The 23,661-nt window shown below is 44.9% G+C and overlaps 4 protein-coding genes across 4 annotated transcripts; all 4 read right to left on the bottom strand.

Annotated features, from left to right (window-relative positions):
• Nucleotides 1-2,012: 2,012 nt before the first annotated feature.
• Nucleotides 2,013-6,109, bottom strand: LOC136450866 (protein ENDOSPERM DEFECTIVE 1-like). The gene is made up of 6 exons (XM_066451510.1): nucleotides 4,631-6,109; nucleotides 4,404-4,523; nucleotides 3,195-3,311; nucleotides 3,022-3,111; nucleotides 2,417-2,524; nucleotides 2,013-2,298 (listed from the first exon to the last, which is right to left on the bottom strand). The coding sequence occupies exons 1-6, from the start codon at nucleotides 5,609-5,611 to the stop codon at nucleotides 2,239-2,241; spliced, it is 1,476 nt and encodes a 491-aa protein (XP_066307607.1). The 5' UTR covers nucleotides 5,612-6,109; the 3' UTR covers nucleotides 2,013-2,238.
• A 626-nt stretch (nucleotides 6,110-6,735) lies between these two features.
• Nucleotides 6,736-12,071, bottom strand: LOC136450867 (uncharacterized protein At3g49140-like). Its single transcript, XM_066451511.1, has 13 exons — nucleotides 11,736-12,071; nucleotides 10,627-10,735; nucleotides 10,318-10,543; nucleotides 10,031-10,133; nucleotides 9,876-9,940; nucleotides 9,112-9,231; nucleotides 8,908-9,003; nucleotides 8,164-8,320; nucleotides 8,015-8,077; nucleotides 7,822-7,931; nucleotides 7,594-7,746; nucleotides 7,010-7,105; nucleotides 6,736-6,922 (listed from the first exon to the last, which is right to left on the bottom strand). Exons 2-13 carry the CDS (start codon nucleotides 10,701-10,703, stop codon nucleotides 6,824-6,826), a joined length of 1,365 nt encoding a protein of 454 aa, XP_066307608.1. The 5' UTR covers nucleotides 10,704-10,735; nucleotides 11,736-12,071; the 3' UTR covers nucleotides 6,736-6,823.
• A 2,935-nt stretch (nucleotides 12,072-15,006) lies between these two features.
• On the bottom strand, nucleotides 15,007-16,872 carry LOC136453707 (extensin-like). Its single transcript, XM_066454262.1, has 3 exons — nucleotides 16,644-16,872; nucleotides 15,474-16,457; nucleotides 15,007-15,255 (listed from the first exon to the last, which is right to left on the bottom strand). The coding sequence occupies exons 1-2, from the start codon at nucleotides 16,870-16,872 to the stop codon at nucleotides 15,499-15,501; spliced, it is 1,188 nt and encodes a 395-aa protein (XP_066310359.1). The 3' UTR covers nucleotides 15,007-15,255; nucleotides 15,474-15,498.
• Nucleotides 16,873-17,966: 1,094 nt separating this feature from the next.
• Nucleotides 17,967-22,129, bottom strand: LOC136453708 (AP2-like ethylene-responsive transcription factor AIL7). Its single transcript, XM_066454263.1, has 9 exons — nucleotides 21,993-22,129; nucleotides 21,178-21,883; nucleotides 20,815-20,897; nucleotides 20,640-20,648; nucleotides 20,427-20,515; nucleotides 20,210-20,283; nucleotides 20,029-20,079; nucleotides 19,829-19,905; nucleotides 17,967-19,272 (listed from the first exon to the last, which is right to left on the bottom strand). Exons 1-9 carry the CDS (start codon nucleotides 22,126-22,128, stop codon nucleotides 18,386-18,388), a joined length of 2,112 nt encoding a protein of 703 aa, XP_066310360.1. The 5' UTR covers nucleotide 22,129; the 3' UTR covers nucleotides 17,967-18,385.
• Nucleotides 22,130-23,661: the final 1,532 nt, after the last annotated feature.

Raw genomic sequence — 23,661 nt, 5'->3', positions numbered from 1 at the left:
AAAATTTTAATCACTGCCAACTCAATTTCTCCAAATACATTAGCGACTCTTTTGCACATTTCGTGAGAAACACTTGTCTCGCTAAAATCTTATGGTTTTTAGTAGACTAGTAGTTGGTGTCCCTTAACCAAGTTGTTCCTGTTTATTCTCAAAATAATGTTCTGTTTTAGCGAGCATGGGAACGCAGGTGTCGTGCAACGACATAGTCCGTCTCCTTTTCAACGCTTCCAAGGTCATCACTGATAATGGCAACAGGGAGTGCTTCTAGAAGCACACCTGGTTAAAGAGACTTTTCCTTGTGCGCCATTATAAAAGATCGTAATTCTCTGTGTGCCCCTGGAAAAATTCAGCGGTCTTCAGCGCCACTACTCTAACTTTTTCGGGTCCTCCATGCCACTTCCGTCAGTTCAGGCTCTAACGCCGTCAAACTGCAGGTGTGAAAAGACGAAAATGCCCTTAAGTTCAAATATGTTATTAATTTTTTTGAGCATCTTAACGACTTTAAATGAAAAAACTCAAAACTAGAAAGTTGTAGATCTCGTCGAGATCTATAATTTTCATATAAAAATTATTTTCATTTAATTCCGCAAAAAAAATATGATTTGATATGATTAATATATCTTAGAAAAATCATCATATTTTTTTTGCGGAATTAAATGAAAATAAATTTTATATAAAAATTATAGATCTCGACGAGATCTACAACTTTCTAGTTTTGAGTTTTTTCATTTGAAGTCGTTAAGATGCTCAAAAAAATTAATAACATATTTGAACTTAAGGGCATTTTCGTCTTTTCACACCTGTTGTTTGACGGCGTTAGAGGCTGAACTGACGGAAGTGGCATGGAGGACCTGAAAAAGTTAGAGTAGTGGCGCTGAAGACCGCTCAATTTTTTCAGGGGCACATAGGGGATTACGATCTTTTATAATGGCACACAGGGAAAAGTCTCCTGGTTAAATGGGGAGGCGCCCAAGTATTTGGCGCCCAACCTATTCAAGCTTGTGCGCCGAAAGAACAGGACGGTTCGCCAGGAATTGCACAACGGTAATTGGATCAGGTCATTGCAAACGCGTATCACAACAACCACACAAATCTAGGAGTTTGTCAGTTTATGGACCAGATTACAAGGTGTATAGCTACAATCCGATGTACAAGACACGATTACCTGAAAATGGACGCCCGATGGCAACTACTCCACCCGCTCAGAGGATATAGTTCCGTGGTTCATGGTGGAAATTCTAGCATGAACTCATCTGGAAGGCACGAGCGGAAAATAAGTGCAAAATTCACACCTGGATCCTCCTCCACAACAAAATTCTAACAGCTGATAATCTTCAAAAAAGAGACCGACCACACCAAGACCGTTGTGTATTGTGTAATGGCCCTTTGGAAACAGGTTTGCATCTATCCTTGCTATGTCCCTTCGCAAAGGCCATGTGGGAGCAGGTGTTGTCGGGAAAAAATTTCGGTGCAATGGCCACAGCAGGACCCGGCATCATTGGCCTATTGGTGGGAGCTTGAGGCAAGAAGGGTGCCGAAGCAAGACCGCAGACGCTTCAACGGAGTAGTGATTTATATCATGTGGAATCTACGGAATGAGAGAAATAGGAGAATCTTCGAAAACACGTTCAAGCCGGCGCGGCATGTCGCCTCCTTGACCAAAGAGAACATAGTGCAAAGACTAAGGGCTATGAATTTTTGTGTGCAGCCAAACTAGCACGGGGCAGGTGCTTTATCTGTTTGGTCCTATGACCACTGTGTTTGGCACCTAGTGCCGTTGTGCACAAATCTCTTTTTCTCTACTTAATTGAGTGACAGAGCTCCTGTCTTTTTCTTCAAAAATAATATGTATATTTTTCTGACACGTCTTAACAAGAGTGTGCTGATATTTATATTTTTCGTCAAACACAGACCTGGGTTCTTCCCAGATACTAACAAAAAGGCAATGGTATTTGTGCAACACGCGAACTACAAAGAATCAACAAATTTCCGTTTGTAAAACTATGCTTGTATCTGTTTTTCCAATAGCTTGACGGCAAAAATGTTTCCACAGAAAATTACATAACATATGTACTGGAAAAGAATCAGCCATTCGTAGAATCCACTTATGCCTTTGGTGATGTATATATGATCAGGCAACTTCCGTCCTCTTGGACATCCAACAGTGGAGCACAGTTAGCTCACTCAGTTGAAGTGTTGAACAAACGACCTGGCGGCGTGTTTTCCCCCCTCTTCCTTCTACTTTGCTTCATTTTGTTTCAGTTGCATCACTTGACTCCTCAAGCTGGACTCCCTCATCTATGCAATTGGAATTTGTCATCGCATCAGTTGGATATTTTGTGGCAAAGTCATATGCCAACCAGGGAAAGTGGTATATGCTGACTCAAGTGAGATGATCATCAATTTAGATCCATACCTGCAGGTTCTGTGCTTGGTATAGGAGATTACCGCACTCCTCTATCAAGGTTCTCTCAGTAGCGATAACCTGGGCCAGATTAGAGGCCACATCGTCGATTTGTTCAACCTACATGGTAATATAAATTTTCTTGTTGCATAAATAAGTATTTACATGACAGGATATTTTTTGTTGCATAATAAATAAGTACAACAAATCAAATGAGAACACCATATTCACCACAACACTGAATCTATCTAAAACTTTGCAAATTTCTAAACACAAAACTTCATCAATATTAGTTAAGGCAAGAAGCGATGATAGGTATATGAATTAAAAAGAAACACTACTACACTAGGAACTAAGTTTCTATTTCATTAAATTTGCAATTTTATTCACCCTATCTGATTTTGAGTTATAGCTTAGAAATTGCAAATCATATGGTGGTAGGTTGAAAGGTTTAAATATTCTCACTATATTTCATCTAAAACTATATATCTGATACAATGAATTTACGGATATATTTAATGATTTTAGTTATTGAACATGTCCCAGAAGCATCTAAAGAAAGCTAGGCATCACACTGTTTTGGTATATATGTTTTTCAAAAATCCCTGTAGTCTCACCTTTGGTAGGAAATTTTCTATGCAAGGTGAAAGCGGTTCAAGTAGTTGTGCTGCTGACTTGAGGACTTCTGTAAGTTCCTCGCAGTTGGCCTGCAAGCATATCAAACAACATGATATTTGGCCTTATGCACATAATGACAGAACTGATGTCTAATGAAGTATTGAAGTCTTACATTTACACTCCCAATGATTGGTAGCCGTAACGAGGCGTTAGACAGTGCTGTTGTTGCCCCTCTAAGGCAGCTTGCATGACTCCCCTCAATCTCACCCCACTGAATCAAATATGGCACCTGAAAGTTTCACATCTCTCTTTTAGAGTTAATCAAATACGAGACCTGAAAGTTTCACATCTCTGTTCTAGCGTAACGCAACAGAAAGGTGTTACATGCAAAATTCATATTGACCATATATATATTATATACCTATCATAAGCAAATAAATATAAACCAAAGCATGATAACCACTTTGGTACAAAGAATCTCAAGTGTCACAATACACATAAGCTTTCAAGAGCTTCACCTATATATTTTGTATATTCTATACAGAAAATCAAACAAGGAGAGTAACACACAAATCATGTAATATATTTTCTATTTTCTTTTGAAAAATAAGAAATACTAACTAAATGGGACAACTGGTTTAGTTCTGAATACTAAACGCTATTCTGTTACATGTAAAATTCACATTGACAATATATATATTCTTTTTACCATATATCCCACTAAACAAATATAAATCAAAGCATGGTACCCGATTTGATACAAATAAACTCAGACTATCAAAATATACATGGCTTTCAAGAGCTTCACCTATTTTGTCTATTTTATACAGACAACAAAAAGAAAAAGGAGAGTACCACACAAAGGCCCTGTTCGCTTCGCTGAAAAAACAAGCCGAAACACTGTTCCGGCTGATTTGTTGTGAGAGAAAAACACTGTTTCGGCTAAAAAAACAAGCTGAAAAAGACGGATTATAAGAGAAGCGAACAAGGCCAAACTGTAATACATTTTCCTTTTCTTTTTTTTTAAACAAACTTCGGAATGGGAAAACTGGATTTAATTCTGGACACTTAACCCTATTCTGGATTTAAATAATGTTGTTCTACTTCTGAATTCAGTTGATATAGTAGTCAAACATATCCATTTAGTGACATTCCTCAAAGTCTCAACTTTTTTGGTTTAAGTGAAGAGCGAGGTTCCCACATCAGTGTCTAACTCTCTTCACATGAAACGGACACCCAACATCCCCTATAATTTATCTGATTGAAGAATTTAGGTAGCTTAGATTCAACAATCTAGCAATTTGGTTAGCACCTATTATGAAGAAATGCACACTGAACACAGCAGCAATTCAAAATTCAGAAAATCCCAGCTTCGCCTTACCTGCGCATTTACTACTGAACTCAATGTATGCTCCCTTTTCATCCTCTCCATCTCTGCCCTCTTCTCAGCAACAGATACCCTGAGGCTGGCAATCCTCTCTTCGAGCCCGTACAAGGATTTCTTTGCACCCAACAAAAAAAAAAACAAATCGTCGTCAGCACCTTAATCAACCAGAACAAGATAGCCACCCCCGTGACAGCTGGCCCGATGCATTAACAACCCCTCACCTCTGCAGCCGCCGCCTTGGCCTTGCCTGCTGCCTCAGCCCGGGCGTTGAGGAACCTGTACTGGAGGTACGAATTGTCCATCAACCGCAGCTGGTGCACGTCTTCCTGCTTCCCCGCGACCTTCCTGCCCCCCACGATGGCCGCCCTCTTCAGATCAGCTGCCTTCGGCCCTTGCGGCTGTGGTGGCCTCCCTGCCGCCGTCAGCTTACCAGTCATCGCCGTTGAGATCGACAGTGCCAAGTTGAGCGAGCGGTAGCACAGTGGGTTGGACGTCCGCGAGGACCCGCCCGACTCCGGCACCGACGAGCGGAGCTCTGACGAGAGACGCCCCCCGCGGCAGGACGCTGGGCCCAGCAGCGGCGGGCTCTCGCACGACAAGGCTGGGGCCATCCCGAGCGCCCGATCGGCCTCAGACAAGTCAGTGGCCGTGGACGACGTATCAGACGAAGAGCAGCAAGAGGCGGTGTCGGATTCCACCGCGGCGGAGGCTGGGCAGGAGCCAGCACGCGCGGGCGTGGGAAGGCGCGGGTACCCCCTCCGCGCGGTGGGCGCGGCCGGCCCGCTGGTGGAGCGCGGGAGCTGCCGCGGAGTAGCTGCGGATACGGCGGAGGAGTTGGAGCCCACCGAGGCGCGCAGATTGCCGGCCCCGGTTTCCTCGAAAAGCTTCTGGACAGCACGCCGGCGCGCGACGGTGCCCGTGGGCGGCGGCGGCGGGGGCGGGTGGTTCTCGTTGGCGAAGGGCGTGGCCGCCCGCTGCCGTCCACGAGGCGACGGCGTCGGGGAGCGCGACCGCGTGGAGGAGGCCGCGGAGGCGGTAGAGAGGCGCGGGGTCGAGGGGACTGGCGTTGAGAGGTACCGGGAGCTGACTTCCCTTGCTCGGCGGCGCGGACGGGGCGCAGTCGGCGGCGGGATGGGCGGAGGGGGCGGCGGCGGCGGCATCAGGTCCGCGCTCTGCGACGGCGGGGCCATGGCCGCGGCCATGCCGGAGAGATCGGAGCGGAGCGAAGGGGGTGTGGCCGTCGAGGGGAAGCGGCCAAGCGGGATGGATTTTCGGGAGAGACGGGTACAACGGCTAGTTTCGTGGAAGCGGGTTTAATTGCGGCCGCCGGCCGGCGAGGAGGGGCTTAACGGTATGCACGGGAAATGTGGAAGGACCGAATCTCTGTTGTTAGCTTTGTTTTCCAAACCATGGCCCATAAAAGCCCAAACATAGCTTTACTTTGGGCCGGATTGCAGTCCGGCGCGGAAGGAGTCAGGTTAATGGGCTGAGAACAACTCCAGCAGAACCCCGATTTCCGATTTAGGTGCTGGCTCTCTATTTTGTATTTGTTCCAGCAGAAACCCCTAAACCAAAGCCTCTAAATTCTCTTAATAGATAGTGACCATTGGGACTCACTTGACATTTTCAAGCTTTCACCACGAGCGCCGCACGGACTCCTAAATTGGGGGCTCCATTAGGGGCGGACCTAAGTTTTTGGCCTAGGCACTTATATTTAGCTACGTGGCTCAAGTAAGGGCCTGCATATAGGGTTTCTTTGTTATGTAAATTTACCTAAAAAAAAGCTGCACGGCGTTTTTCTTACAGTACACGAGTACAGTCGAGCACAGTAGGCTCTGACAGCTAAAAGCACTCGAAACTTTATCATTTTTCGTTTTTGTATAGTTCACCAACGACATAATCACAGTTGCGTTACATTACATTTATTCAGACATATTGATCGAAAAAAAACATTTATTTAGACATGAAAGAGACAACAAAGTTACTGTAGTTACAAGTTGGGGTAAGATGAACTGATTCAGGCCAACGAGACCTTGTTACTCTGCCCTTTCCTCTCGCAGCTCGTTATTACTGGGAATTTGTAGCTGACAAAGCTTGGTCAGCTAATCAGTTTCCTCTTGCAGTGCGTCTTTTACACGAATTGGCACCTTATTTGTTTTTTATTATCTGTCAGAAACCAAACTATATTCTTGGAAGCATGTTAGAGACCATGCATGGCCAACCCTTCATCAGCGAGGTCAAAACCTCAATCAGGTATTCTGATGCTTTTGGTCATCCTCATAGTCGACAGGTTGTGCGCTATGTCCTAGCAAACTCGCATAAGACCAAATCATTAATATTGTGGTTGATTCCCTTGACACCCTTGCCTTTCAACCAGGTGCTTACATGCTCTCTAAGAAAAATCAGTTGATTGATTAAGACACATCTTCAGTAGAGGTTTTCACGTTTTTACGCTGGTAACGGGGGAAAAGCATTCGCCTGATCTTCTTTTCAGCTGAACGTTCAGAGAGCGCCTGAAACCAAAGTTTACAAGGAATTGTTCTAGCTTCCATTAAAAGAAACGAGGTAATTTTAAAAGTTTATGAAGCCCAATAACTAACCTGTGCATTGAATGAAAATCGAACGGTCCTAGCTTCCAAGCCACAAAAGGCTCTTACATCAATACCAAGGCTGTCAACACCAATCAAGCTTGCCTCCTACAGAACATATCAGATTGCAAACAAAGCTTATGCTAAAGGAGTGCTTGTCCTATTGGCAATGCAACAGTGAGAACATCATGCTTAATTAGGGTAAAGTGCATTTTTCAACCTCCAAGATAAGATTTTTAGGGGAAAAAAATTGGTACTAGGTTCATATTTTCTGATTTAAAATAAATTAGTTATGAATTTTTAGAGATAGATCCAGATTTTTATTATTTTTAGAAAATAGAAAACTACCTTTGAAACCAGGAAGAGGACCAAATTTGTCTAGTTTTGACAGTCGAAGGGTGTTTGGTACTCGATTTCGTAGTTCAAGATTGACAATCGAGCTACCACCAAAGTTGGCGGTTGAAAAATGGACTATACCCTTTTCACAGTGAAATACTGAATTTGGACATATGGTTAAAATAAGAGCATTCCATGAATAGGAATGATAATTTGAGATTGTGAACGTGAAAATAACTCATCAGTGGTAACAAACACACCTCGACAGTAAGGCCCTTTTTCCTGCGACAGAGCGACCTGAGAGCCATTGCACATTGGTCACTGTTTTCTTTGATCCGTTCTATAATCGCTGAAGCAGAATTTGCAAGGATATCTGGTTCTGAATCTTGAAAATCTTGTGGATCAATCATAAACTGCAGTGATCCACAGAATATATGAAACTGTAATGGCCACAATACTGAGAACAAGTAGTCATATGATATACTTACCTGCTTGCCATACATGGAAAACAGTTCAATTGTCATTATCTCCAGCTTGTAGATCATTGAATCAGTACTAGTTTCAGCATCATTGAAGTCAAATCTTGATTTATCACCATCTGAATATTTGCTTAATACTAGTCAAATAAAAATTGGAGTAAAGTGGATAGCTGACATGCAAGATTTCAACCAACTAAATTACCAATGAGGCGATTGATTCCAGAAACTGGCCGAGTTTCTCTTTTGTATTCATCTGTTTCATTTACTACATCCAAAATGGCATTGGATTGACGAATAAGATTTGAGAGAAGGAAAGAAGCGTCTTCTTATCCAATTTTGCTATGGGAGTACCTTTCCGGTCAGATGAATAATCATCACTGTTGCATTCACCATGAAACAAGCTCCTCAAGTAAGATTCTTCCTCTATGAAAGCAGGTCTCAGATATCCTACAATAGAGAGACCATTTGATGGACTATCCATCTTCTCCCCATTATTATTATGAATGGCCTGTATAGTAAAAGAGCAGCTAACGTGATTGCCTAGTTCTCTGCAACTCGAGTGATTTGATGAGAGACACATTTAGGGCTGTGCTCTTGTGACCACTCATGCTTTGAGACATGCTTTGGTGAAGCTTTTACTCTACAACAAACCGGCACATGAAAGTTCAAACAAATAAAAAAAGTGCAGATTGACATATATATAAAAGCCACAATGTTCTTTAAATATATTCCATTTTTAGCAGAGTTTTTATCCAATACTAATTGATGAGAAAAGGGATACTCAGAGCAAGACATCAAACTGCTGCCGCTCTTTCTTTTGTTTTACTGACATTTGTTGTCCCTGCTGAAACATACCATATTCTGAAGCTAACGAGAGACAATCTTGATTTTCTAACTTTGCTTTTTTTTCAGAACTTGATATGTGGCAACCCAAGTGGTCTGGAGTCTGCAATCTAAAGTGCATTCAAATCGTGCATGATGTAATGCGAATTCAACGAATCGTTAATAGCATCTTTATCAGCTTGACCATTTTCACTATTTCAAGGGCTGCTGGTTTGTGGTGTCTGCACTCTTCAATAACTATTTATCGCTTACCTTTGTCAAACATTTGGCAAAGTAAATTGGATGTATTGCACGCATTGTTGCAGGCATCCCCCACTCTATGAGAATATCAGTTATTTCTGTATCAATCTGGGGACATTTCACAAAGGAAACATCAATAATGATAGTGCTTCTTGCTAATAACAAAAATGACCCATAGCACCTGCTGAAAGCAGGAAAGATAGCTTGTTAGCAAACCTTGGTGTGGTGCTCATCAGGAACGTCCATTAAATTTTCACCATCCATGTAATCACTAAAATCAGTAATCGCCACACTACTTTCTCCAATAATGGGTCCATCCATTCCAATCAAAACTGTCTGCAATAGTGCAATTATTAAATCATCATTTCAAGCAAGTAAATCATCCATCCAAGCACTGGTGCCCATTTTTTTTAATTCAGAATAACACTGTTTTATAGCATGTTGACTGCAGCACTAAACTTGCGAGCTGAAAAAACTTAACAAGGGCAACCCATTAACATCACATTACTGACCATAGAATGCATCTGCGCTAACCTACATAGATAGAGAAAAAAAGGGACAAATGATACTATATTGTGAACATTGGCCCTTAAAGGAATAACTACCATGCAACATAAATACCAGATGATCCCTGGCAGATAGACTATGGAGTCTAGACTGCTATGAGTAGATGACTTTAACTTTTCGTAGAGAGAAGAATAATTTAAATTTTAGCCTTATTCATAATGGATACAAGGTCACTCATCAGGACTACCCAACTTGAGCCCTAAGGAATAATATGTGAGCTATGTAAACTTGTCCGTCTGTCTAGATAGAAAGTAAGAACATGTATCTAAAAAAAGCCAAAATAAACCTATAATTTGGAATGGATGGAGTACATATCCACCTACGAGAAAACTAAACCACTAACAAGGAAAGCAAATTATTATTATCTAGTTTTTAACTAGTATTGTGCTGGTGAGCACAGTAGCACATCTTACCACAGGATTGTTTGCAGTATCATCTTCCAAGATGTTCTCGCTGTCAGGTACTTCAAAGAAAATGTCTGTACATAAGTTACCAACAGGTTAGCTGCACAAGATGAGCACTGTGAAGGCTCTACTGTATATTTTTTTCCTATGCATTAAGGCATTACCTCCATAGTCATCAACAACATATTGAAACTCTGACCAAGCAACATGTCCATGAGGTTCATTGTGTACCCTAGCAGGAAATACAAGCAACCCCTTGCTATTGGCCTAGACAAGATGGAAGATTGTAAACGTTACCTACGCCTGGAGGAATTTGTGCAAGTTTTTACAACATATATTTGGATTAGTTTGAGGAGCTCTATACTACAGGCCATAACCATACCTATGAAACATTAAATAGCTTGGTGCATAAGAAACACAAGTAGTATTTAGTTGCACCAGGTTACCATACCTCTACTACTGTTCTAGCTGTTTCGACATCTGTCAGCAACAGGTCCTTCTTCTTTGGACGTTCTTTAACTTCTTCAAGAGGGTGATAACCCCGATCTCTCGTGTACTTTGAATCTGGCATTGAGTCTGAATAATCAGCAGCCACACGAACTTTGATTAGGGATGAGTCTTGATCAGTTGGCAGCCACCAGGGCTGAATTGATCCAAAAGGGTATCGGCATCGGAAACTGCAAGAAATGGTTGCAGGTGTTAGTTTCAAAATGCAAGAAAGCCATTGAGAGGAACTGCTCACAATGAGAATTGGAAGGACCTTAAACTAGATTGGTCATGAAATCTCCGGGTGTCGAATGGGGTTTTAACCCAGTTTAAGGTGGCTCCTGCCGCCATTGTACACTACAGCAGAGGCCACGGAATGAGTTCTGCAAAAAGAATAACATAATTGTTAGGCCCAAAAAAGAAAATGCTGATGGCACATGTACTTAGTAAATACTCGTTTCGAGGAATATGTACATAACATGGATGATTCCGCATGGATGGTATTTCTCTTGACACAATTTAAATATGCGTCTATTTACCAGATCAAAACAGAGGTTACTGGTATTCTCAAAGAAAATGCTACAGAAGAGGGTACCAAAACAAATGGTGACAAATCACAAAACAAAGGGTCAATTGCCTTTTCTGAAAAAAGAACAAATGGCTAATTCATCTAGCAAAGGGAGGGAGCATAGCAAATACTCCAACATTGAGCCCGGTGCACTATTGTGTTGATTATCAATCAAATACAGCGGATTAGAACACATAACATGGTAAAATGCATCCAGATGACCAGATGGAAGAAAATTTGGGTGTTCACGAACATCTTCCTTCAAAGAAGTTAGGCATATCACTATTTCCCTCAACTGCAATTGTGCATATCAGGGGTGAAACAGGGAAAGAGATGCCCTGGACAGTGCCAAACATAATGAAGTTCTAGTCAGATGAACCGGAATAATCCCATGAGGGAAACGAGACACTTGTGAGTTGTGAATGTGCAAACTGCCACTCATACTCACGCTCGGCCTAATTCCTCAGCACCATGTATTAACGGTGGGACCCTGTGGATCAGAGCACTTTACCAACTGAAGCCGTTGCAATTAACAGAACACTGCAAACGCCACTTGTAACAAACTAGTAATACCAAAGCGATTCAACCAAATTCTCCAATCAATCAAGACTAGATGATCCAGTGAGCAATCGCACACGAATTAGATGCTGCGGTGATCACGGAACAGGTCTCCTATGTTCTTCAAGCTAAGCATCAGTATGGACATTTAGAAGGAAACAGCAGACATCACCGGGACGCCAATCCTCGTAGTCGCAGCAGTGATTCTAAGCGCAATCGAATTGGATACGGGGAAGGGCGAGGTCAGCGGCACTCACCGGCAAAACCAAGGCTGGCCACCTGAAACGACAGGGGAAAAGAAAACAGGGCCGCACCGCCGCAGGATCAAGCGGAGCAGAACCGTGGCGTGCGGCGTGCGGCGGCGAGAACGGCAACCTCCTGTCTCTGCCGCAGCCCGCAACACGGCGGAACACCCCAGGGGAGACGGATCACCGCGCAGACTAGGCTGGCGAGTTCTCTCTCCGTGTCCTGCGCTGCGCCCGGTTTCCCCTCTTCCCCCTTTGGGAGTTGGGACCGACGAGAGACTAGCCGCCAGCCCAGTAGTGAAGGGCCCTTTTGGTAATTTTTGCGCCTCCTGGCTCCTGCACGCACAGCGCAGGGTTTGCTGCGCTCCTGAGCTGCAGATTCTTCTCTCAAATTTCGTTTTATTTTTTAAAAAATATCTTGAATATAAGGGGAAGATGTTGTAATTAACATGAACATAAACATGGTTTGGCTTAATCATGCCCAACACACGAGCACATCATTTTTGGGGTTTTCCTTCCCGTACCGTGTGACGGTATGAGCGTGCTAGCCCTATGGTAAGCACCATGTTCGTTTGATGGTAGCATGCTTACCGGTCATGATATAGTATTTTTTTTTACAACAAAATAACATCAGTCGATTTATAAGGGTCGTAGAGTAAACAGGGTGAAGGTTATTCTTTGGAGTCGGTGAAGTTGGATCTCGAGGTAAATTCCGCATTTATTATTGGTCCTTAGTCTGGTCCCATATGTACAACCAAAAAAATGATGACGATGGTTGCAGTTCGCTTCCTACTTTGAATGATAACACGTGCAGTGACCAATGTACGTGAGCCGTAGACGTGGTAGAGAACTGCAATGCACTCCCTATATACGGCTAAGGCCCTGTTTAGTTTCTCCCAATTTCCAGAATCCAGAATTCCAACTTTTTGGAAACCCCAAATCCAAAATCCAAGAAATCTCATGCACATGTTTAGCTCCACCCAAAATCAAGAATGGGAACACAAATATTACAGATTTGCCATGCATGCTGCTTCTTCTTCCAGGCACAGTCGATGGCACCAGCTGCTGCTTCTTCCAGGCACCAGCTTCTTCTTCTTCCGTGCTTCTTCCCGCTCCACCACGTAGCTGCCCCGCCGCCCGATTCGGCGCGCCCACAGCGTCGCCCGCCGCTGCCCCCGCGCCACACCGCCGCCGGAGCCGGCCCCGTCGCTAGATCCGCCCCGCCTCGTTGACGGCCCCGCGCCGCCGGCCTCGTTCTGCCCCATAGCCGCCCCGCCGCCAGATCCGGCGCTCCCCGGAGCCGGCCCCGCGTCGCCGGATACGCGCTGCCCCGGAGCAGGCCCGCCACCGAACGTGCCCTGCCCTGGAGCCGCCCCGCTGCCCGTCCCCGCAGGCCTCGGAGCCGCCCCGCCCGTCCCTGCCGGATCTTGAGCGGCGCCGCCAGTGGGTGTAGGTGGAGAGGGGGAGGAGAAGGAGAGGGGGAGAGGAAGAAGAAGAGGAGACAGCGTGCGAGAGAGTGGGCGAGAGAGCGTTCGCGGCCGGGGAGTTGCGAGCAAGCAGCGTGGCGGCGGCGGCCCGGAGACAGCGTTCGCGACCGGGGAGTTGCGAGCGAGCAGGCGAGCAGTTGAGTGCGAGAGCACGTGCAATTGGGCTAAATTTGGGCTTATTTTGATCTCTGGACTCCAGAATCCAGAATTCAAAATGGGTATATTTTTCCAAAAAATCCTGTATGGTGTTTAGATCCATTTCCCAGAATGCTGGGCCAAAATCCAGAATATTTTGGGTTTGAGGAGGAACTAAACAGGGCTTAAGACGGTCGATCCAAATTCAAAATGCATAGTGAGAGATCTAAAATCAGCTTTCAATAGAGTATCTATATGAAAAATTTATTTTGGGTTATTTGAGAGACACAACCTAAATATGGGTATCCTCTCTCCTGGAAACTCATTTGCAGAAATGATTCTCTTTTGAGTTTTGTTGTTGGAGAAGATGCCGAATAGGTATTGAACCTTTTACCTGTAACACTACCCAAAGTACGAATAGGTCTTGTATTTTAAATGGTGTGGTCAGACAGATAATTGCACAGTTTTGTTGTACTTTGCGAGACGAACGTTTTGAGCCTCATTGTTCAACGTTTTGAGCCCAACTAAACGAGGGCTTGGGAAACGTCGCTGGCTGCCGTCAGCAGGTGAAAAGGATTGGAGACGTATGGATAGCATTTGGGCGAGGGAGAAGACAAGAGATGAGGAGTAGCGCTCGTACCTGAGACCTGACTGGCAGTTTGGATTGGAACAAATTTGGATGGTCGTTTGCGTGCACAGGCAGGGAATATCTCACCCAGATTCCGTTGGCATCAAAAAAAAGTTCCGCAGGGCCTGCGAGCAACGCCGACCGCAGCCTCATGATCGGCTTCGGCTCACGAAAAACGGACGACATGTTTCTGTTTGTTTTCACCCAGTTTTGGTTCGTCCGCTTGCCGCTTTTCTTTCAGTCGTCACTTTGGACCCTTTTCTGGAGAGCGATGGCCGAGCACTCGGAGCCTCTGCATACCTCGCCTACTCGCCGAGGTGAAGACAACAACACTCTGACCGATGGCACGACAGTTTTTACATGGGGCTCTACAGGTCCATGCGCTGCGTTACGCTTTCCAAGTCCTGACTCCTGAGACGCATGGAGGTTTTTTTTTTTCTTCAGAGTTCGGATAACATGTTTTTGGTGCCGGTACACCTGAAGTCCTGAACCGCCGAGGATGAGAATCGTCCACATGAAGAATGGTGCGACGGATCGTGTCTCCATGAGTCCATGTGCTGGATATGGAGTGGTGCCGCATTGATCGGTGTGCTGCACACTTTTTTTTTGTTGAAAGTTTCGTGTGCTGCTGCACACTTGACCATCGAAGTTCGATGCAGAGAGCTGTTTTTTCCTTCTCTGTTCTCTCGCGCGAAAAAGAAGAAGATGAAACGATTTTAGTGTGTTGAAGCTTTTCGTGATTCGTGAAGATTGTGTTGCCTGTGTGGTGTGTGCCCAGGGGTTGCTGATCTACAACGATTTTTATTTTATTTTATTTTTGATGGCGGGTAAATAATGTCAGTCATTTTTAATCTTCTCGTACAGAGGAGATATCTCTTCTGGATTCTGAACCTCGTTTAGATGCTACAGTATAAACCAAAAACAAAGTGAATTATCGGATTAAAAAAGAGAGGAACAAGTGAATTCTGAATTTCTGATTCGTTCCATTTTCTTGACAACTGACAAGTAAGGGCATAAGCAAGAAGTCTTTTTTTTAGCCGCAACGAGTACACACCATATGTTGGATTGATAGAGTTATTAAGAAATCTCATTTAACTTATGATTACATTGCTGAAATAGCTATAGGCAAGAAATGAAAGCTGCAACAACTCTAGATAATGCAATGGACAAACTCTACATATAGAGTACTGACGGAAGCTGAAGGCTCCAGCTATGACACTCCTTCCTCTTGAGACTCAACATGGGCATCAAGCTTGTTTCGTTTATTTGCTCATGCCTGGTCCTGAAAGGCAACCAGAGTCATATGGTTAACATGGCATACGACCACACCTTGAGATTTTTTTTTTTTTGCTTTCTTTATTGTATTGTGTATTTTGAGTTTGCAAAAGTCATGTAGAATGTTCAAACTTGACAAAACCGTGATTTAATTTTTGAAGACAACGCACAATATCATCTATGTAAAGTTTCAGATGGTGTATTTGACTACAAAAGGAAACTTACACTTAAATAGCACCAGTGCTGATGCTCAAGATAGCTGATTCGTTGGCGGTGGGGATTGGTAGGAGTGCAGAGGTGGCATCGTCGATGGCATGACATCCTTGGGAGGTGGTGGGGTGTTGTACTGGTAAAGAGGTTGTGGAGATGCTGGTGGAGATTTTGCATGGGGAACATTTGGATGTAGATGTTTTGGAGCATTCGGAGGTAATGGTGGGGAATACTGGGCAGGTGGCGGTGAAGATTGATAGTTATATGGCGGTGGTGAATACTGGTATGTAGGTGGAGAGTTATAGTGGTATGGAGACGCTGGTGATGATGGTACAAGTGGTGACTTCTGGATGTATGGAGGTAGTGGTGGAGGCACATGGTTGTATTGGTGTTGTGGTGGTGGAGAGTTGTAGTAGTATGGTGGTGGTAAATACTTGTGGGGTTGTACTGGAGACTTGGTGCCTTGTGGAGGTGGTGGAGTTTGGTAGCTATTCGGAAGCATGGACTGTTGGTAAGGTGGTGGCGAAATATAGTAGTTTTGCGGAGGTGATGGGTACTGGTATGCTGGGGGTGGAAGCTGGTTAGCAGGTGGTGGTGAATATTGATAATGCAATGGTGGAGACTTGTGGGTAGCCGGAGGCGAGGGATACTGGTAAGGGAGTGGTGGGGAACTGTAGGGATGCATTGGTGGTTGCGTCTGTGGTTTCGAACAGCCAAATGTATTCTTTGATGCAAATGCCATTATCTGGTTTGCTTTAAAAACCAGCTCCTCGCTTGATTTGGAGTAAACACTGAGCCCAGACAAATTTAACTCAATTGGCACATTGCAGTCTGATCCTCCTTGTGCTCCATGGAGCTCAACCTTACACGAGTCAGCCCCATAGTTGTTGCTAATTGGCAAGCCCTTAAGGATCACACTGTATTTGCCATTGCTTCTGGTGTAGCCAAATGCCACTAGTGCTTGGTCATTTGCCTGACAAGTGACCTTGACCATGGCTCCTGCGTCCAGATCATTGTAAACAGATAAATATGAAACACAGAAGGACATTTAGGGATAGTATGCTAAAGGTCAGCATTGATGTTTAAGGAAGATTACTACTAGCAAACAGGGGCATTGATATTTTTCCAAGCTGACTGCATTAGCATGATGAGATCATAAGAACAGGGGTAGGCACAAAATTTCACCTTCCAGGTTCATCTTCCCATGTGATTCGTCTGGGTGTGCCTCATTGAAGCATCTGTAGCAGTACACCTTCCCAATCACCTTAATAACAGGATCATATGTTGGTGATATGGAAAGAGAAGGTGGTGCAAAGTTGCCCGCTCCCTCGATGTGCATTGCAGAAGTGACGAACAACATGGTGAAGACCAGCCATAGGTGACCCTTTGGCTGGCCTGTCATGCTCATTTTCATAGCTGGATAGTGCTTTGCCAAGTGAGAGCAGGAGAGGATGTGGATGGTTTTGGCTTTAGATGTGGATGGCTATTTATAGTTGCCATGGTTGCAAGGTTTGAGGGATCGAGAGCAGGTAGGCGATGGAGTGAAGTGGGTCAACATTATCCTGTTCTAGTTGCTTGTAAATTTGCACTGTATATTGAATACCAAATCGATGCCTATGTTTTTTTTTTCACTGCTGTGCATGTTTCCGTCAAGGAAAAAAAAACTGACAGGATTTAGAAGAAACATGCTATGGCAGGCCATCGTATGAAAATGAATTTGGTCAGGATGTCCTAGTCATCTTGTTGTACCCCCAGAACTCACTGAAAGTGTGTTGCGGTGCCATTTCTTCAGGCACCTGCTGCGTTACAATGCTCTTCTTCTCGGAGCAAATTTTCTTTGGTCATCTAGCTACTCAATTCCAGCAGTTTCAGTTATTGAACATGTAAATGTTTGATATTCAGCATTTGTAGCTGGGAACACAAAAAGGTTACTAGAGATGGAGCTAAACTGCTTCACTTTTTCATCCCTGTCAAAGGTATGCATGGAGCATGGTGTGTGTAGCTTCAACTGCTCTGCTCAAACACATAGCCCACTGACCACAGGATAGGGGCTAATCTCAAGCCAAAAGGGTGCCGCTCTTGGTCAGCTCGAATGGTTCAGTCTAACAAAACTGTCCTGCTCCATCTCCGTGCAAGAGTAGGTTTAACTAACAAATGATTGTTTACTTGCTCGTTTGTTTCATTTGCATGCTCTTTATTTAATCTGTCCTCTGGTTTCGCGACAGAACAAAGAAATCAGCTGGAATATGGTGGTGACTTTTTTTGGTGCCCAAAAGAAAGGAAGTGCACCTGGTTTGGTCGGTGGGAGCCAAAGTCAATTCAGGCGAACAGGTTGGGCCCAATCTGCACAATGCATTAAACTGGGCCCATAAAAAATTATATCCTAAAGGAGAGAGAACTGAGCCCAAAAACAATCGGAGAGTATGAAGGACGACGGACGATGGACGATGGACAGAAAGGGAAACAGAAAAGGCAAATGAAATAATGAAAGAACTTTTGCTTGATTTCCCTGCTTCAATTTGATCATTTGAATGGAAATGCTAGACCATTAAGATGCCACATCAGTTTTCACCTCATGTCAGGTCATCCACCCTAGCTACCATTTACAAGCAGGCTTGCTGGTTCCATTTTCTACCCATCTAATTTAATATTGCTTGGTTAATACAACTACTTGGTAAACATCTTCTGAGCCTGAACCCCAAAATGTCAGCAAGTGAAGGTATCGTCATGGAGAAACCCCCATGGCACTCTTCACAAACCATCACCCCACCCTTCAGAAGAAACCCTAGCTTTCCTTCCAGCTACAAATTAAGAACTTAAGCATATGACAAATAACAACTTACTGGTCACCTCCATCAGGAACCCTAAGTGTTACTTATGTCAGTGTACGTTTTTCGACGGATCGGAGCCAGGCCGGCATACGTCGCTTAAGTGTCGTTCCAGACACTGAAGAGCTGCGCGCCGCCATGCCCGACGTCGACCATGTTGTCGTTGCTGCTTGCCGCCGTCGCCACAGGTGGTGCTGAGACAGTCGCCCAGGCCGCAGACATCCTCCCGCCACCATAGTTCTCCGCGTTCACCAGGTAGCTCTCGTGCCCCATCTGTGCAGCCTGCTTGGCTTCGCCGTTGTCCCCCTGTGCCCGTGCATGCACCTGCTCGTGGCTCACCATTGCCGTGGTGGTCGTCGCAGCGGCAGCGCTCATCGGCATCATGTAGCCACCGCCGACGACGACGGTGCTGCCGTTGCTGTCACCAATCCCGTTGTAGACGACGGAGTTGGAGCCGGTGCTGTGCTCGAGTGATGCATTGTCCATGCTACCCAGGCCGTGCATCGCAGCCACCTGCCCCGCCGAGAAGAAGTCGTGCGCGCCGGCGGCGACACCAAGGTTCAGGTGGTGGAGCTCCTGCAGGCTGTGCGCCGACGCGATCACCGCGTGGTCCTGCTCCTGCTTGCACCACCCGCGCATCGGCTGCGCGTACGGGTGGTACAGGCCCGTGGCCGCGGTCGTCTGGAACGCGATGGTGGGCCAGGCGCCATGGTAGTGCGCGCCGTACGCAGCCGCCAGGGCGCCGCCGTCGCCGAGCTGCGACGCAATGCGGCCGACGTCGTAGCTCACCACGCCCGCATGATGCTGCGCGGACGCGGCGGCCTCGGCCTCCTTGAGGCGCTTGGCGGCGCTGCCGATGGGGAGCGCACTGCTGTCCAGGATGCTCTTCACGTCGTAGCGACTCATGTCAAAGTTGGTGACGGCGTTGAGGCCGCGGAACTTGATCGCCGCAATGTCGTATGCCTCCGCTGCCTCCTCCTGCGTGCCTGCATCCACACAAGGTTGCACACTCGGCTCAGCTCAAATATCCCAAGCACGAACATGGTGCAAGCATGGTGGTATCCTGGTATATGCATGCATGCATGAACAAGTTGTAGCTTAATGGGTAGAATCTTTTGGATGCTGTAGCCTAATTAGTTTATTAGTAAATGCTGGAACTTGATTAGTCTGCTGCTGACAGTGCATGCTCGTTTGTTTCTTATTGAGGCATAGTACTATTTTGACCTGATGCAGGGGTGAATGGGAGGCAACAATAGCACCAGACATGGGATCAGGTTTGAAAAAGCCACTTGAGGAGCATGCACTAAGTAATGTACTACTGCAATGCAACTTTGCATGACTTGATGCAATGGTCACATTTTTAATAGTCATCATATATAACATCCATATGCAGCAGGTCTACAAATGTGTACTATCAGCTGTAACACTTGCTTCAATTCTCATTGCGTTGAGCTTGTTAGTTGACAGTAATTTGCTTGTGTGTGGTGAATATATATACGGGAGTACTCTACATACAATGAAAAAAACATCTCTGATACTTACTGAAGGTGCCCAAGTAGAGATCCTTGTTCCCTGCAACTCGTCCAATCCGTGCTTGCCATCTTCCATGTTGGTGATGCCTATAATTACAGAGAGTTCAAGTAAAACACCAGTCACACATTTTCAATCCATACATGCATTACTTGCCTCCTCAATCCAACAAGTGTATGTGTGTTTGTTGACGCCATTATATGAATTCATACCTAGTCACTCCCCTGTAAATGGATGCACCTCTGGAGAAACCACTGCTCTTCCTGCATTCATATACAGTGGTCTATAAGATCTAATTAATATGCAGTTGATCTTTCTCAAACTTTAACAATTAACAGAGTAGATGTTTATTCAGTAGAGTTGGCACTGATTAATCAATGCTGTTAGACCGACCTTCTCAGAGACGCTACAAACTCCTGCCTTGTCATGTGCTTCATATCTTCCAGCTCCTTTTCGTAGTTACTCACCTAGAAATACAAAAACAAATACCTTTAAGTACAATTCCAGCAATGTACATAATTAACAAAAAAATACAGAACCTTCACTCCAGATCACATTTAGCAACAATATGATCTTCAGTAAAGTAAAACTGCATTCTACATATACATACTGGAAAATTTGTTGTTGTTGTGGGACCCCAGTACTTAAGAGCAGCCAGATCATAAGCCCTAGCGGCTTTCTCCTCTTTATCATAGCCACCTATCAGTTGTACAAGATGGAAAAAAATAAGAGAGGTGATGAGAATACAGATGAAAAAAGGATGGTTATAGGGGAAAACAAACTGAATTAATTAGTTGGACCCAAATCAAGTGAAATCGCGTACCTAAATAGACTGTAGATTCAAGAGTTGATTTCAATGCCACAAATCATGACGACAAATCCAAAAATGATAATGCGAAGTAATGTCAGTTAATAATAACAACATTGATGAAAGTATAAACTTAATTACAGAAAAACATATATATATTTAAATACGGTGTATTGCAATATATTGGTACCTTGACGACCCTTGCGAGTTTGTCCTTCCCTTCTGCAACTGTTGTCCCACAGATGTGCTTCATATCTCCCTGTCCATCTATGCCTAAAATAATTCAAAAGTGGTAGCCTTTTGTTAATTGTCTACTGCTATACCACAATCATGCCCAATACAATGGCACTCCTAATAATCAGCGAGATCATCAAAGGCTACACATTGCCTTACTCATTTGATTCAGAACTGTCTAGATGCAATCAAATCTATCATGATAGCTCCTTGCATTACTAATGGCTTTTCTAAATTTCATGATTACTTGATTCATTACAGATTTGTGCTAGTTTAGTTCTCTAACGAAGTGACGATTTATTTTATACCGGACCCTTACCTTGTCACGCCACGGTAAATCGACGTGCGCTGCCCGAACGTGTCCACCGTCTTCCTTGCCGTGTTGTCAGCCGACGCGCCGCTGCCACCCGTGTCCGTGCTCACGGCAACCAGGGCGCCGGCGCCGGCAACACCGCTGCCACTGCTATCCTCCTTCGGGGCCGTGACGACGGCTCCACCCTGTGCCGACGACGTCGACACACTCTCGGGCGCCCGGCCGCGCTCTCCAGCGAGAAGTGGCATGACAGCGGCGCCTTGCGTCGTCCCCGCCATGTTCATGGACAAAGAGAGCCCCTGCGCGCTCCCAGCCGCCGCCACCCTCGGCTGCATGGGAGCTGGTTGGCTCCGCAGCCAGTTCTTGATCATGGACAGCCCGATGCTGCCGCCACCATTAGCACTGGCAGCGCCAGCGCCACCATTAGCGGTGGCCGCGCTGAGCATGGCACCGCCGTCGTGGACGCCGGCCAAGGAGGCCACCATGACGGAGTCCGCGAAGTGGAGCGCGGAGCTGGTGGGTTGGTGGTACAGCTGGTGATGGTAGCCGGTGGTAGCACCTGAGCTCGCGTAGCAAGCTGTGCTGCTAGTGCTGGGAATCATGTTGCAGTTGGCCTTGTGATGCTGCTCGGAGAAGGAGATGCCGCCGAGGAAGTCCTCCAGCTTCGGCTCGGCGACGAGCGCCGAAAGCTCTGATCCCCTCATGCTCCAATCTGAAAGAACGACGACATTTCATGCTAGCTTCAATACGCATTCGGGCCACAAACTACAGATATATATGTTCGCTTATGTATGTACATATATCGATCGATAGACACATACCTTGGGGGATGTTGAAGCAGACATCGCCGGAGACGTCGTCGGTGGTGGCGGCGGAGATGAGGGTGGAGTCCGTCTGGGAGGGCGGCAGCTCCTGCGGGGAGAGGGAGAAAGCGAGCCAGTTGTTCACAGTAGCCATGGTTGATTATCTGAAAGAGCAGCGATTTACTTGCCCCTAATGGTTTCGACTTATGTTTCTTCTTAGATTGATAGGGGGAAGTGCGGAGATCAGGAAGCCATTTTGGACAGTGCAAAGGTTAGGGAAGAGAAGGGGAAGTCAAGCAGAGTGTTTTGAAGCATTAAGCAACAGTGCTGGTACCGGTAGATATTTATACAACTAGCACACTCCAGAAGATTAGTGGCACTACTATGTGATGGCGAGATACTCTACACTACTATATATAATCTATATATAAATTGGATCGAGTATATGATATAAGTAGGGGAAGTTTCTTTGAGTAAAAAAAAATGGAGTACTGTATTTTAATAAAAAAACATTGTAGTATGATTTAGCTGAACAGAAACCACTTTTTTCTTCTGCTTTCTGGGGAAGTCTCCACTATACTTTGTCTCATTTTCCTCAAAACATGTCTAGATGTGTGCCTATATGAGTACCTGATGATGTATCTGCGCATGCATGTACATGTACTACTAAAGTCACGACCTTTTACTCGATAATAGTATACCTTGTCACTGTCATTTGACTGGAAACTTGCTCTTAAGAACGATTAAGATATTGAATCCTTCTTGGAAGAAAAAAAAAGAAATGACTCAAGATCTAAGAGTTGTTCTATTTGTCTAGGATCTCCATGAGTAAGCAGATGTTCTGGTATGATTTTTTTTTCAAATATATGAAGGATGCACATGCACATGCACGCACACGGGTACAGTACATGAGTGCTGGACATTTATGCACATCCAGTTGACATATGCATGGATACGCTTCTCCAACTAGTGGTATATATAATTAAGTTGTTCCGGCTATATGAGCTAAAACACTGTTCAAGCCTGCTGAAATAAGCATATGAACAGTAACCCTAAATCCATTCACAGACACCTGCAGAAGCTGAATATCTGACATGTTTTTACACAAAAAGCCCTAGGCTCGCATCACCTCTAACACAAACACACATTGCACACAAACGGGTTAACATACATGCATGGGCAAATAGTGATCATTCTAAGATAACTACTAGTACTACAATTATTATACCCTAAATATATTTCATTTATCAACAGTAGTAATTCTAAGATATACACAGCCATTTCAAAAATCTACAGTAGTCATGATCACGATTTAGCTAAAACCAGAATTCCAACCCTAGCTATCGTAAAATGAATTAGTCTGTATCCAATTATATATGATACTATGAGATATGAATGATTCTTTCAATGCAATCAATAGTCACACATACTCTCAATGGAGTACTGTAGGGGGTGCACGACAATCCTTGCTTGTCATGCATGCTTCAAAAAAGAAATACTACTCTTTAATTTGCTTCAAAAGATGAAGGTCGACAGGCAGAAAAGATGAAAAGAAGAGGATCAAGTTCATGCATGGTGGACGGAGAGGACGTGCCACCTGCATCCTAGAAGAGGACACGAACCCTTGTCTTCCGGCCATAGAAAAGCTTGGCGTTCCCAGGCAAGTCCATCTTCTAGCTTCAGACGC

This window comes from Miscanthus floridulus, chromosome 5 (assembly GCF_019320115.1).
Source record: "Miscanthus floridulus cultivar M001 chromosome 5, ASM1932011v1, whole genome shotgun sequence".
Lineage (NCBI taxonomy): Eukaryota > Viridiplantae > Streptophyta > Magnoliopsida > Poales > Poaceae > Miscanthus > Miscanthus floridulus.
The sequence above is the reverse complement of the archived record's forward strand: the minus strand, read 5'-3'. Positions and strand labels throughout refer to the sequence as shown.